Genomic DNA, 15,953 nt, shown 5'->3' on the forward strand with positions numbered 1-15,953 from the left:
GTGAAAAGGACCTGTGGTTAATTTTTGCAGTCAAAATACTTCTATTTTTAGTTCTGAAAATGCCAAGGGGGAATAGGAAGAGGAAAATCTGGCTTTAGATTAAAAAGTCTATTAATTATCTGACCAGATGATCAATATCCACTCAAAGTTAATTGTTATAACTAGAATTGTTTTTTTCTTAAATGTTGGCATTTGATATATTTTTATACATTTTTTATTTGTCTGTGTTTTTCAAAGTAGGGACTCACTCTAGCTCAGGCTAACCTGGAATTCACTATGTAGTCTCAGGGTGGCCTCAAACTCACTGTGATCCTCCTGCCTCTGCCTCTCAAGTGCTAGGATTCAAAGGCGTGCCACCACGCCTGGCTATTTTTAAATATTTTAATTAATTTATTTATTTGCGAGGGGGGGAGGGAGAGAGGGAGGGAGAGGGAGGGGGGGAGGGAGAGACAGAGACGCGGGCGCACTCGCCAGATAAGAGAGAAAGAGAATGGGTACATCAGGGCCTCCAGCCACTGCAAACAAACTCGACACATACACCACCTTGTGTATTTGGCTTACATGGGTCCTTTGGCTTTGCAGGCAAGTGCCTTAATGGCTAAGCCATCTCTCCAGCCCTAGAACTGATTGTGTCACCTTTATGTTGCCCTGTCCCTTTCTAAAATTTATTTATTTTATTATTATCATTTTTTAGGTAGGATTTCACTCTAGTCCAGGCTGATCTGTAATTCACTCTGTATTCTCAGAGTGGCCTCGAACTCAGGGTAGTTCTCCTATCTCTGCCTCCCAAGTGGTGGGATTAAAGGTGTGCGCCACCACGGCCAGACTACTTGTTTTTGGGTTTTTTTTATATATCTAATTCCTGGTCTAACTGAATGGGAGATAAAATCCTCATCCAAAACACTGAGACAACAGAAAAATCTCTCTCAAACTACAAAACTCTTGGTGGATCAAATAAAATTTAAGCTTGAAGGCCAGTTTTTTGTGTTTAACCCCAAAAGAATGTTAACATATCCTATGAATGTTTTACAAGGTTCCACTCACATTTTAAAAGACTTATAAAACAAAAACACAGCATATGCCACCAAGCATTTTTTGTGTACAGCACTGTTTTCTCATCTTCTCTGTAAAGCCCAAGCCCATCAACAGGCTAAATGCACCATAACTTCATTACACCACTCAACTCATGGCTAACTCTCCTCATGTCACACAAACACCCGTTCAGGGCTGGAGGGATGGCTTAGAGTTTAAAGGTGCTCGCTTGCAAATCCTTACTGATAGCGGGGTTAGATTCCCCAGCACCCAAACCAGATGCACAACAGTGGTGCATGTATCTGAGTTTGTTTGCAGTAGCAGGATACCCTAGTATTCACTCACGCACTCACTTGCTCTCTCTCAAATAAATATATATTTTTTAAAACTTTCAAAAAGCTGGTACTTTATCAAAAAAGAAAAGATATCATGGGCTAGAGATATGACTCAGTGTTTGCCTGCAAAGCCTGATGGTCTGGGTTTGATTCCCCAGTACCCACATAAAGCCAGATACACAAAGTGGCATATGTATCTGGAGTACATCTGCAGTGGCAGGAGGCCCTGGCACATCCGTATTTGCTCTTTTTTTTTTTTTCCTCTCTTAAATAAATATCTTTTTTAAAAAGAGATCATTACTCAAATAAGTCCAATGCAATTTATAACGAGAGTTTTGATGACTGCTACTTCCTACAATTAAAGCCATATGGCAACCTGTAAATCTTCTAGTTATTAAAACTTTGGGATAAGAAAACAGCTGTTTGGGAATGAGTTCATAAGAAAATCCTAAATCATGGAAAATGTTAATAAAAAATAAAAAAAAAGAAAATCCTATAGTAAACAATAAAGGAAGTTATTGTCTTATTTTTAAAATAGTTACCTAGATCTCTTTATGGAAGCTCTCTTTTTCTTTTTGCTTTTTCGAGGTAGGTTCTAGCTCTAGCTCAGGCTGACCTGGAATTCACTATGTCGTCTCAGGCTGGCCTCAAACTCACGGTGATCCTAACTACCTCTGCCTCCCAAGGGCTGGGACTAAAGGCGTACGCCACCATGCCCGGCTATGTAAGCTCTCTTTATGTAAGTCCCTGAAAAAAGAAAAACACAAGGAACTCTTACAAGTAGCGTCCAGGGTGGTGAGACCCACGGTTCGCAGAGCATCGTTAGTCTGCGAAGAGCCGGACCAGACTGCATTCCTACCAGAGATGAAGTCTGGAAACCAGTGGACTGGAGTTAAAGAAGAACCGGGCACCTGCGCGTCTACTTCCAAACGCGGGGACAACTCCGCTCGCGGCCGCGCCCAGCTGGCACGTCTAGATTCGCAGAGCCGTATTCCACCACCATGGGAGGAAAAGACAGCACGTCCCCGAGGCAGAGTGATCCCCAAGGGCGAACCGGCAGCCCAAACTGAGACTGGGGGGCCGGGAACCGACGGCGACGCGAACTTCCGCGTTCGAGGCTGTCCGGCCCGGGGCCACCACCTGGCCCGCTCCCACCGTCCCCTCCCCGTCCCCGGACCTCACCTGCCTGGCCGGCCGCGGAGGGGCGGGCGGGCGGCGGGGAGCGCAGCCGCAGCAAGAGGTGCAGCGCGGCCCCGAGCACGCACGGGCACAGCAGCACCAGCCAGTTTCGCATTGGCCGCTCCCGCCCGCACCGCCTCGCGTCCCGACGCGCACCGGGCTCTCCTGCGTCCCGGCGGAGAACGAGGGGGCACCGGTGAGCACACGGCCCGACGGGAGGCACGGACTCCCGCTCCACCGCGCTGCCCGGCCGCGTCCGCGCTCGCGCTGGGCGCGCACAGCTCCGCCCGCGCCCCGCCCCCTCCCGACCTCGGCAGAGGCCTAAGCCACGCCCCCTGCGTGCGCGGCCTTCCCACCGGCTCCGCCCACCTGACGCTCCCTCCCACACCCGGCCCTTCAGTTCACGTCCCGCTAGCGCCCGCCGGCCTGTTGGGAACTGTAGTCCCAAACTTGGCCCACGTAGGGAGCACACCAGGTATTGCGAGCCTCGGTAAAACTACATTTCCCATAGTCCTGCGCGCGCCGTCACGGAGGAGCACTTGGAGCATGCGCATCTCCCCTCTCACCGCGGGGTGCCGGCAGCAGTGGAGCACGCGCAGTCGTCCCCGCGCTGGTTTCCCCGCCTCTCGCCCTTGCGGAGCGGTGCTGAGGGTGGCACAGCGCGTGCGGGTCAAAGTCACCACCCGAACCCTGCGGGCGACCCGCGCGGCGCTCGGCGCGGAATAAGGGCGTGCGTGGGAAGCTCCTGCCACGGCCCCTCGCGGGGAGCGCGCGCCGCGGGCTAGGAGCGCGGACGGGCGTCCCGGATCGGGGTCTGCTCTGGCCCGGGGTACCCTGAGCTCCTGGCGTCGGCCTTGCGGCCTGAGGAGGACGCGGGCCGGGCCGGGACGCCGTGTGGGCTCCGGGGAGGCATGCCTAGTTCCTGCAGAGCCCGGCGCGGTGGTGCACGCCTTCCTTCCAGTGCCGAGAGTTCGAGGCCAGCTGGCAAAGAGCGAGACCTTGCCTCACAAAGTCTAAAAGAAAACAAAATTACCACAAGTTCTGGAAACGGAATGCTTCGTCACATAGGCTGCGGAGTCTGGCTTTTCAGAAGTTGCGCCTCCAACAGGTTTCAGGAAAGCCGCGAACTTCATTGCATTGACGGGAGGGTCCAGGCTTGGAGCCACCTCTCAGGCTCTTCCCTCAGTGCCACAGTCACTGAGTGGCCAGCAAAGCAACCCAATGCTAAAATTGCTTCTTAGATATTTATTTTATTTTAGAGAGGGAGAAAGTGAGGAAGAGGCACACAGAGAATGGGCATGCCAGGGCCTCTAGCCACTGCAAACAAATTCCAGATGCATGCTGCACCGTGGGTTCTGGGACTCGAACCTAGGTCTTTACGCTTCTCAGGCAAGGGCCTTACGTAACCAAGCCATCTCTCCAGCTTTTAAAGGGGGTTTTATAGACTGGGGTTGTAATATGCTCAGTGGTAGAGGGCTTGCTTGTGTAGCATGGGGACGCCCTGAGTTGATTCTTCGTAAGAAAAAAAGGTTGGGGGGAGAGCTGGGTGTGGTGGAGCATGCCTTTAATCCCAGCACTAGGAGGAAGAGGTAGAATCGCTGTGAGTTCGAGGCCACGTGGAATTTGGGGAAACTTGTATATTTGTTTTCTGGTACAAATCCAAAACTCTTAAAACAACAATAGTGACTTACTATCTCAGTTTCTACTCGTCAGGAATTTGGGAGCTAAGTTTTGGTTCAGGGTCTCATAAAGTTGCAGTTAGGTATCAGCTGAAACTTCAGTGACCTTCAGTGTCTGATGGTGGCTGGAGAATCAGCTTCCTCTGAATGGCTTATGTACAAGGCAGACACTTTCATGACAAAACCAGAAGCCTCAGAAGACACTGTCACTTCTGTGATAGTCCATTGGTCACATGGAACAGCCCAGAGCCACTGTGAAGACAGAGACCATTGGGAGCCATCTTGGATGCTGCCTTCCACAGCATGCCAGGCAAATTTGAAAGAACACTACTGTTTGTCAACACTGGGGAGTCTTTAGGGGTCTAAATCCTCTCCAAGGGCTCCGAAGACAGGAAGAAATACGTCTTCCACTTTCAGAATTGAAAGACTGATCATATATGGCTCTTTGGCAGATGTCACCAAGATCTGCATACCCCCTTCCCAGATACTGAAGAAAGAATATGCAGTTTCTACATATTTCTTGTTTGAATTAATATTATTTTTATTTTCTTAGAGTGGGGGACAGAGAATTGATGTGCCAGGACTTCAGCAACTGAAATCGAATTTTAGAGGCTTGCACCATCTAGTGGGCATGGGCAGCCTTGCGCTTTCCTCACGTTTGCATCTGACCTATGTGGGATCTGGAGAGTCGAAACATGGGTCCTTAGTCTTTGTAGACAAGTGCCTTAATCGCTAAGCCATCTCTCAATCCTGAATTATTATTTTCCTTAAAAACTGATTTTTGAAGCCTCATCCAGATACTCTTTCCTTCTCTCCCTCTCCAGCCTCTGTTCAGACATTCTATCCTCATCAGGATACTCTTTGTCAGGGTTCCAGGGATCCTGTGTTCAGGTAGATGCTGCTTAGGGAGGTGTACTGTTTAAATGTTCACTTTTTCCTTTTTTCTTTTAAATTAAAAAAAAAAAAATGAATTCTCTTGGGTAAATGCCTGTGAGTCCTTGCAGAGGATGCCTGTGGAAGGTAGACTGACTCTACTCCTGGGTCCAGGATTCCCTGGGATGACTAAAGTAGACTGCTCAGTTGTCCACAGAAATGGGCTCAGGAGCCAGGTGTGTTGGCATGTACCTTTAATCTCAGCACTTGCAAGGCAGAGGTAGAATTGCTATGTGTTTGATGCCAGCCAGAGACTACAGAGTGAGTTGTAGGTCAGCCTGGGCTAGAATGAGACCCCACCTCAAGCCCCACCACCAATGAAGGTCTCAAGGATGAGTCAGCATCCTGGTGGCAGGTTGACTCCATTAGACCATTTCCATAATGGATAGGGCAGCCCTGTGTCCTCGCTGGAATAGATATTCATTCTGGGTATGGCTTTGCTTTTCCTGAATGTAAAGCTGCTGCCAACACTACCATTGTTACGTCTACATAACATTGCCTCTAACCTGGGAACGCGCTTCACAGCCAAGGAAGTGTGGCAGTGGACTCATGCTCATGGAATTCACTGGTCTTACCTTGTTCCCACCTTCCTGAAGCAGCTGGCTTGATAGAACAGTGGATGGCTTTTTACAGAGCTAGTTACAGCAAGCCAGACATGGTGTCACACCTCTAATCCCAGCACTTGGGAGGCAGAGGTAAGATGATCATCATGAGTTCAAGGCCACCCTGAGACTACATGGTAAATTCCAGGTCAGCCTGAGCTAGAGTGAGACCCTACCTCAAAAAACCAAGCCAGGCGTGGTGGCACACACCTTTAATCCCAAAACTTGGGAGGCAGAGGTAGGAGGATCACCATGAGGTCTAGGCCACCCTGACACTCCACAGTGAATTCCAGGTCAGCCTGGGCTAGAGTGAGACCCTACCTCGAAAAACCAAAAACAAAAGAAAAAAAAAAAAAAGGAAGGAAGGAAGAGTTACAGCACCAACTAGGTGGCAATAGCAGGGTTCTGGGTGGCAATAGCAGGGTTCTGTGCTCTGAATCAGCAGCCGGTATATGGTACAATTTCTCCTATAGCCTGGTTTCACAGGCCCAGGAATCAAGGGGTAGAGATTGGAATGGTACCACTTACTATCACACCAAACGACCTACTTGCCAGATTTTTTTTTTTTTTTGAGGTAGGGTCCCACTCTAGCCCAGGCTGACCTGGAATTCACTATGTAGTCTCTGGGTGGCCTCAAACTCATGGCGATCCTCCTGCCTCTGCCTCCCAAGTGCTGGGATTAAAGGCGTGCACCACCACACCCGGCCAGATTTTTGTTTTTTGTTCCCACAACCTTATGCTTGGCTAGCCTAGATGTCTTGTTTAAGAGTGGGGACTGATGAGAATGCTCCTGGCACTGCGACAGGAATTGGCTTCAGCAGCCTGAGTGAGTGGAAATGTCATCTTGCCTACTGTGCCAGGCTTCTGTCTGCTTTGTATCTCCTCATGAAATTATACTGTCACTTTTTTATATTGTTCAAACTTTTTATATTATGTAAGAAATATATAAAATCATTGTTTTATTCTAGAGACAGTGAGAGCACATACGAGAAAGATAGAGGGGGAGAGAAAGAATTGGTGTGCTAGGGCCTCAGCCATTGCAATCGCACTCCAGACACTTGCACCACCTAGGGGGAATGTGTGACCTTGTGCTTGCCTCACCTTTGTGTATCTGGCTTATGTGGGATCTAGAGAGAGATTGAACATGGGTACTTAGGCCTTGCAGGCAAACGCCTTAACCACTAAGCCATCTCTCCAGCCCAAAAGGATTCTTAAAAATATATATATTTATCTGAGAGAGAGAGAAAGAGTGTGGAAGAGGGCACTCCAGGGCCTCCTGTCACTGCAAAAAACTTCAGATTGATGCACTTTGTATATTTGGCTTTGTGTAGGCACTGGGGAGTTAAACCTGGGACATCAGGTTTTACAAGCAAGCACCTTTAACCACTGAATCGACTCTCTAGCCCCATAAAATCATTCTTGTTCCAAAGCTTAAATCATTCAGAAGCTAAAATGTGATCTTTCTCTCTACCATTCTTCTCTTTCTTCCTCAGAAGAAACCAGCATTAAGAGTTTTGCTGTCATTTTGTAGTCATTTATTATCTTTTTTTTTATTTTTACTTTTTGGTTTTCCAAGGTAGGGTCTCACTCTAGTCCAGGCTGACCTGAAATTCACTCTGTAGTCTCGGGGTGGCCTTGAACTCATGGCAATCCTCCTACCTCTGCCTCTGGAGTGCTGGGATTAACTGTGTGCACCACCACACCCAGCTTGTTATTTATTTGCTGGGATTAAAGGTGTGTGCCACCACACCCGGCTTGTCATTTATTATCAATTAGCACACTTACTAAAGTGTGCTCTCAATATAAATGGAGTTTATGTCATACATCTCTCCCAGGACCAGTACTTTCACTTAATATGTCCTGGGAATAGTTCTGCAATTCCTTTTTCTATTCTGTTCTATTCTATTTATTTATTTGAGAGAGTGAGAGAAACAGGCAGATGGCTGCACCAGGGCTTCCAGCCACTACAAGTGGCACATCCCGCCTATGTGGGTATTGGGGAATTGAACCTAGGTCCTTAGGCTTTGCAGGCAAGTGTCCTAACTGCCAAGCCATCTATCTAGCCCCTGTTGTATTTTTTTATATAGTGACTGAAACAAATAGGGTAATGTAATTGTATCAAAATTTATCTGTTGAAGATCATTTGAGTACACTGTGACTTTTTTCCCAACACCATGTGCATTATTATAAAGGGACCAGTGTGCATGAATATTTTAATAGTATGAAACTAAAGAAATAGTGTCATTCTGAAAAAAAAAGTGGGGACTGGGCTGGAGAGATGGCTTAGTGGTTAAGGTGTTTGCCTACAAAGCCAAAGAACCCAGGTTCAATTCCACAAGACCTATGTAAGCCAGATTCACAAGGTGGCACATGCATCTTGAGTATTTACAGTGGCTAAAGACCTGGCATGTTCATTCTCTTTTCCCTGCCCACCTCCCAAAATGAAAATAAAGTTAATAATTTTTTGTTAAAAGAGTGGGGACTGTTTCTGCCAGGAGGCACAAAAACATTCCTTTGAACTGAAAGCTAAGGTTTCCCCCCGTAGTCACTCTGGGCTCCTAATGTCCTCAAGTGAACAGTATTAGTAGGGGTGTTGATCCAAACTAAAAGGGTGAAATTGGACTGCTCCTCCACAATGGTGGTATGGAAGAATATGTCTGGAGTGTAGGAGATCCTTTAGGGTACCTCTTAGTGTTACCATGCACTACCTTCAGGCATGGGTCACCCCTCCAGGTAAAGAACCAAGACCTTCTGAGATGCTTGTTGAAAGTGGAGGAAATACAGAATGGAAGTAGAAGGTGGTAGTCACAAATACCAGCTAAGGCCATGCAACCAGGAACAAAAACTGTAAGTGCCATGAGTGTTTCTGTCCTATGTGTAAGCGTGTCTGTGCATAGGTACATATATCAAAAAGATGCTTACTGATTCTTTTTCTCCAGGCAGGGTCTCACTGTAGCCAGGCTGACCTGGAACTCACTCTGCAGCCCCTCAAACTCCCAGGGATCCTTTTACCTCTGCCTCCGCAGTGCGGGGAGTAAGGCATATGCCACATGTCCAGCCTTACTTGTGTTTTTGTTTTGTTTTGTTTTATGAACATTTATTTTTAGCCAGGTGTGGTGGCTCATGCCTTTAATGCCAGCACTTGAGAGGCAGAGGTAGGAGGATCACCATGAGTTTGAGGCCACCCTGAGACTACAGAATGAATTCCAGGTCAGTCTGGGCTAGAGTGAGACCCTACCTTGAAAAGCAAAAAAAAAAAAATAGGGAGAGAGAGTGAGAATGGGTGTGCCAGGGGCCTCTAGCTACTGCTAACAAACTCCAGACGCATGCACTACCATGTACATCTGGCTTATATGAGACCTGGAGTATTGAACCTGTGTCCTTAGGTTTCATAGGCATGTGCCTTAACCGCTTAGCCATCTCTCCAGCCCCTTATTTGTGTTTTTGATTCCTGTATTTCTTTACTATGTAATAATCTATTAATTGAAATAATATCAATAGCAAAAGTTATTAAAACTATATTACATTTAACTTACGAGATACTATACACTGCATTCTTTTTTTTTTAATTTTTTTTGTTCATTATTTATTTATTTATTTGAGAGCTACAGACACAGAGAGAAAGACAGATAGAGAGGGAAAGAGAGAATGGGCGCGCCAGGGCCTCCAGCCACTGCAAACGAACTCCAGACGCATGCGCCCCCTTGTGCATCTGGCTAACGTGGGACCTGGGGAACCGAGCCTCGAACCGGGGTCCTTAGGCTTCACAGGCAAGCGCTTAACTGCTAAGCCATTTCTCCAGCCCCACTGCATTCTTTTTTAAAATTTTTTTTATTTGCAGAATCAGAGAGAAAGAGAGTATGTGTATGTATGTATATGGGGGCACCAGGGCCTCCTTCCACTGCCAACAAACTCTAGATGCATGTGCCACTTTGTGGCTTTACCTGGGTACTGGGGAATCTAATCAGGGCCGTCAGGCTTTGCAGACAAGCACCTTAGCCACTGAGCAATCTCTCCAGCCTGACTATGCATTCTTTTTGTTGTTGTTGTTTTTTATGGTAGGGTCTCACTCTAGCCCAGGCTGACGTGGAATTCACTATGTAGTCTCAGGGTAGCCTTGAACTCTCTGCAATTTTCCTTCCTCTGCCTCCCAAGTGCTGGGATTAAAGGTGTGCACCACCACATCTGGCTGCATTTTTTTTTTAGGATTTTGATTTTTACTTATTCATTTATTGGAGACAGAGAGGCAGAGAGAGAGAGAGAGAGAAGGAGTGAGGGAAGATGGGTGTACCAGGGTCTCTAGCCACTGCAAATGAATTCCAGACACATGTGCCCCTTGTGCATCTGGCTTACGTGGGACCTGGGAAATCGAACCTGGGTCCTTGGGCTTCACAGGCATGTACCTTAACCACTAAGCAATCTCTCCAACCCTGCATTCTTTCTTTTGATTTTTCTGAGTATGCATTCTGCTTGTTTTGAGGGAGAGTGTGTGTGTTGGCATGCTAGGGCCTCCAGCCACTACAACTGAACTCCAGATGTGTCACCTTGTGTGTCTGGTCTATGTGGACCTGGGCTTTGCAGGCAGGCATCTTAACCACTAAGCCATCTCTCCAGCCCTGACTATGCATTCTTAAAGGGACTTTGCCATGTATTTGTGGAGAAAGAATAGTGCATTTACAGTTGTACATGGGACAGTTATATCGTATGCTAGATGTAACTGTGTTCATTCATAAATTAAGCATGACATAAGGAGATACACTGGTTTGGGGTCAAGTTGATAAGGGTTGAGCTTATGGTAGTTAAATTCTATTGTTAACTCCATGAGATTAGAGATCAAGTAGGAGACATGCCTCTTTTAAATTTTTGTTTAAATTTATTTGAGAGAGAGAGAAAATATAGACACACCAGGGCCTCTTGCTGCTGCAAGTGAACTTCAGATGCATGTGCCACTTTGTGCATCTTGTTAGGTCAGGACAAAATGGAGTTACAGCAGGAGGGTGAAGTGAATCCTCCACATTCCTCAAGAAGTTTTCCAGCCATTTTCCCTCCCCTGTCTAACAAGGCTCCAGGTCTAGATTTACTGCCCCCTATCCCTCACTGGGTCTCACCCTTTGGCTAATGTAAAGAACAGAGATTTACTGCCCCAACAAAGAAATTCCTAACCCCCTTCTTCACCTTCCCCCAACTGAAGAGCTCTATAAAGCCCACAATCTGTAACCCCAAACTGCTCTGCTCTTGGGAGTCAGTCCTGGCAGCTCATGTTTTTCCCCCAAATAAAAACTTCCATCATTGCCCCAGAGTGGTCTCCGTGGTCCTTGGTCACTCCTGAACCTTACACATCTGACTTTAGTTGGGTACTGGGGGATTGAACCCAGGCCATCAGGTTATGCGAGCAAGTTCCTTAACTGCCAAGTCTCTCCAGTCACACATGTGCCTCTTGGGCAGGTCTGTGAGGGTTTCCAGGAAGGACTGATGGAGGAAGGTCTTCCCCAGAGCAGGCAGCCCTTCCAGTGGTAGTCTACTCTATACATGAAGCAGCTCCGGGGAAACAGAGGGCCTTTTGCCTGACTGCCTTGCTTCTCGCTGGGGTGCCTCCATGCTGTTGCTGCTGTCCTCTGTGCACACTGCATTAGCCTTAGACCAGCGGCTCTCCAGGAGGCCTCGAGGCCTTCAGTGCCAGGCTGGGACTGCTGAGGCCTCTAGCCTGTGGACTGAGCAGCTACTGGGTTCTCCAACTCCAGCTGTGGCTTGAGTGCTCAGCTCATATCCGGTAAAATAATTTAATAAACCTCCTTATAATATGTGTTCTTGTTTGTTTGTTTTTTGTTTTTCGAGGTCTCACTCTAGCTCAGGCTGACCTGGAATTCACTATGTCGTCTCAGGGTGGCCTTGAACTCATAGCCATCCTTCTGCCTCTGCCTCCTGAGTGCTGGGATTAAAGGCATGTGCCACCATGCCTGGCTTTATGTGTTCATTTTGTTTGTTTGTTATTTATTTATTTATTTGAGAGCGACAGACAGAGAGAGAAAGAGGCCGATAGATAGATAGAGAATGGGCATGCCAGGGCCTCTAGCCACTGCAAAGGACCTCCATATGCATGTGCCCCTTGTGCATATGGCTAACGTGGGTCCTGGGGAGTCAAGCCTCAAACTGGGGTCCTTAGGCTTGACAGGCAAGCGCTTAACTGCTAAGCCATCTCTCCAGCCCTATGTGTTCATTTTTATTTATTCTGTTCCTCTAGAGAACCCTGACGCATAACTTCACACTTAGTAGCCATTTTTCCCAACAGTAGGTGGCAGTGGTGGTTAAGTCACTAACTTGCCTGCAAAGCCTATCAGCCTTCGTCAATTCCCCAGTACTCACATAAAGACAGATGCACAAAGTGGTACTTGCATCTGGAGTTCATTTGTAGCAGCTAGAGGCCCTAGCGCACCCATCCTCTTTGTCTCCCCTTGTAGATAAATAAATAAAAATTTTTAAAGGTAATTGTTAAAAATAGGTAATTCTGCCTTCATCTTATTTTGTTTTTCAGTGTTGGGGATTGAATTTTGGGCTTAGTGCATGCTAGGTAAGCACTCTGCCACTGAGCTATAGATCCTATCTTCATCTTAATAATTTACAAACTTTAAAAAATATGCAGGGTCTGGGAGATAACTCAGTAATGTTCTTACCTTGCAAGCAAAAGGACCAAAGTCCAATTCCCAGTCCTCAACGTAAGTCTAGATATAGTGTCATACAACTGGAAGCCAGTGCCAGGAGGCAGAGACAGAGGGTCACTAAAGCTTGCTGGCTGGTTATTCTAGCCTAATTGGTGAGCTCCAGGCTGATGAGAAACCCTGTCCAAAAAAAAAATAGACAGGAAGCCAGAAGTGGTGGCACACACCTTTAATCCCAGCATTTGGGAGGCGGAGGTAGGAGAATCACTGTGAGTTTGATGCCAGCCTGAGACTACAGAGTGAATTCCAGGTCAGCCTGGGCTAGAGTGAGACCCTACCTTGAAAAACAAAAACAAAAACAAAAACAAAACAACAACAACAACAACAAAAAAGATAGAAAAAAAAAAAAAGAAGAAGAGAAATATACAGGGCTGGGGAGATGGCTCAGTGGTCTCAGTGGTTAAGGTGTTTGCCTGCAATGCTGGATGACCCTGGTTAGGGTGGCACTTTACTGAAGCCTGTCATGGCGTCAGTTTGGTCCCTTCAGCCACCATACCTGGCTCAAGTCCAATTTCAAAAGAAACTGGAAGACTTATCTACTGGAGATATAATTTTATTTTTAAGCTTTTGCACATGGCAGGATATACCTGTGATCAAAGACAGTTCAGAATGGCTTCCTGTTGCATGAGTATTTTTCTCTGGAGAGACAGGAACACGTCTATTTATTTCAGATAGGGCACAGATAGCAGACCAAAATGATTGCATCAAAATCCAACTTGATGAACCAATGAATTTGTTGGGGTTACTTGCAGAGCACTGGGTAAAGGGTCACTTACAGGAGTGTGGGCCACAAGGGCAGCTGCATCACTGCCAAGCCTTACCCCATCCTGGGTGATGACCTCGTGGAAACTGTATCATGGAGTCTTCTTTCTAGCTGATCTTCTAGTACCTATACCCTGTAGCTTCTCCCAAGACCACTTGCTGCTGGGGGAAGGTCAAGAGGGCACAACAGCTGGCATGCCCTGTGAGGGTCCCTCCTCTATCTGCCAGGGAGCATCAGTAGCTTCATTACCATAGACCTGGCTGTCACTGTTCTGTTCTGCTCCAAAGTGCTATGGCTGCCATGCATAGATGCCTAGATGGCATCCTGTTAAGCCTGGAGGTGAAAACACCATACAGCACAGCCGTGTCAGTAATCCCAGTGCTTGAGAGGCTGAGGTAGGAGATGCTTCATGAGTTTGAAGCCACTGTGAGCAACATAGTGTGTTCGAGACCAGCATGGCCTGTATTAAGAGACCCATATCACAATAAACAAACAAAAGCATCAGGTAGGGGTTGGAGAGATGGCTCCACGGTTAAGGTGCTTGCCTATAAAGCCTAGTGACCAGGGTTCAATTTCTCAGTCCAACATAAAGTCAGATGCAAAAAGTGGCACATAGAAGCTCTGGCCTGCTCTCACTCTCTCTCTTTGCAAAAAATAAAAAAAAAAAAAAAAGGAAGAAAGAAAGAAAGAAAAAAAATATATATATATACATACACACATGCCCCAGGCAATCCTGGAGAATCTAATGTCATAAAAATTAAAATTCAGAAAGCTTTGTAAAGAAAGAAACAAAGTCAAAATACTCTCTGTAGCTCTTTGAGACCCATTACTTCAAAATCTAGATTTGCATAGACTCCCTCGAGCAAGGAAAGTGCTCTGCCTCATTAAGACCCAGCTTTCTAGTCTGAAATGAGACTCTGGAACACATCTCTCGGTCTCACTTTGTCTACTGTAGGAGGAAACGGAAGAACAAAGCTCATAAATGCAAATTCCCTTTTCAGAGCATGGCTGTAAAGATATTCAGATTATAGTTAGGTGAGTGCCACTTCAGCCCTTGGAAAGTTATCATAAAGACTAATAAAAATTATTTTTGAGACGGGCGTGGTGGCATATGCCTTTAATCCCAGTACCCGGGAGGCAGAAGTAGGAGGATCACTGTGAGTTCAAGGCCACCCTGAGACTCCATAGTGAATTCCAGGTCAGCCTGGGATAAAGACCCTACCTCAAAATACCAAAATAATAATAATAGTAATAATAATAATAATTACTATTATTATTGTTGTTTGTTTGAGTTCTCACAGAAGTTAATTCTGCTGGCCTGATGGCTCATGCCTACAATCTCAGCAGTAGGGAGGCTGAGGCAGGAGGACTGCTATAAATTCCAGACTATCCCTGGCTATAGAGTCCTGACACACAAAAAAATCAGCTGGGTGTTATGGTGCATTCTTTGAATCTCAGCACAGGGGAGGCAGAGGTAGGAGGATTGCTATGAGTTTGAGGTCAACCTGGGACTACTGAGTGAGTTCCAGGTCAGCCTGGGCTAGAGTAAGACCCTAACTTTAAAAAAAAAAAAAAAAGGAAGGAAGAAAGAAAGAAAAGAAAGAAAATGTTCAGGTAAGACTGAAATGTCTCCTAGAAAAGGAGTTTAGTTTATCCCAGGATTGGGCCATAATGTTTGAAGCCAATTAAGTTTTAGAGGAAGACAGACTACATTTAAGTTATCTTTTTCTGTGCATTTCTAAATATATATATATATATTTACTTACTTACTTAAGAGAGAGAAAGAGGCAGAGAGTGAGAGTATGGGCATACCAGGGCCTCCCACCACTGCAAACGAACTCCAACCGCACACATTACTTTGTGCATCTGGCTTTACATGGGTACTGGGCAGTCAAACCCAGGCCATACCAGCTCTGAAAACCTTCTAAAAACAAACTCTTCCTTAACATTTCTGTTTTCTCCTTTTCTTTCTTGTTTCTTAAATTTTATTTTTTTTCTATTTTCCTGCACATATATACATATAATGTATTTTGATCTTATTTTTCCAATTCCTCTCCCTTATACCCCTCCCATTAACCTCCTTTTTCTTCCCCTTTATTCAGGGGCAGAAAGAATGAGAGAGCAGGAGGCAGAAAGGAGGGCTACACAACACTGTCATCTGAATGTGACATGACCGGTTACATTCACGGACTCACGGCAGCTATGCTTCCCAGCACAAGATCAAGCCTGCCAATATATCACCGCGGATGGGGGAAGGATTCATGAGACCCACACCTCCCAGAGCAGCCAATGGTGGCTGGGACAGGAGAGTCAGGTTCATCAGTGGCGCAGCCACAGTAAGGCGCCCACTCCACAGTGACCAACCTCCCACCCACGATCATGCAGGCAACTCTAACGTAACTCTGTGGGTGAATAGTCTCCTAGCCGTGCTATTTATAACATGATTAACTACGAAGGGTCATTCTCCTCAAGAGCCTTCATAATGACATGCTTCCCAAGTCACCAAGTTATGAATCATAATGCTCTGAGTGATATGGGGCTATGCATTCTCCACTGAGACATTTTTCTACTCTTGTTCCTCTCAGTTTGTTCTATACCTTGAGGTATGACAGGAATCTTGCTTTTAGGAGATCAAAGGAAAAGATAAAACAAATTTCTCCCATATCCTTGTCCTTTGTTTAGGTTAAACATCAACATTATTTTTATATTTACCC

General features: G+C 46.2%; 1 protein-coding gene across 3 annotated transcripts in view; it reads right to left on the reverse strand.

The window, feature by feature from the left end:
- Positions 1-2,736, reverse strand: part of B3galnt2 (beta-1,3-N-acetylgalactosaminyltransferase 2) — a 53,097-nt gene extending 50,361 nt beyond the window's left edge. The window contains exon 1 of one of the 3 annotated variants that reach the window (XM_045148725.1): positions 2,550-2,730. In XM_045148725.1, coding sequence (XP_045004660.1) covers positions 2,550-2,661 — 112 coding nt within the window. In that variant the 5' untranslated portion in view covers positions 2,662-2,730. Of the gene's footprint in view, positions 1-2,549 lie in introns of all 3 variants that reach the window. The other 2 variants (XM_004659707.2, XM_045148726.1) reach the window with 2 other exon arrangements.
- Positions 2,737-15,953: the final 13,217 nt, after the last annotated feature.

This window comes from Jaculus jaculus, chromosome 5 (genome assembly GCF_020740685.1).
Source record: "Jaculus jaculus isolate mJacJac1 chromosome 5, mJacJac1.mat.Y.cur, whole genome shotgun sequence".
In the NCBI taxonomy this organism is placed as follows: domain Eukaryota; kingdom Metazoa; phylum Chordata; class Mammalia; order Rodentia; family Dipodidae; genus Jaculus; species Jaculus jaculus.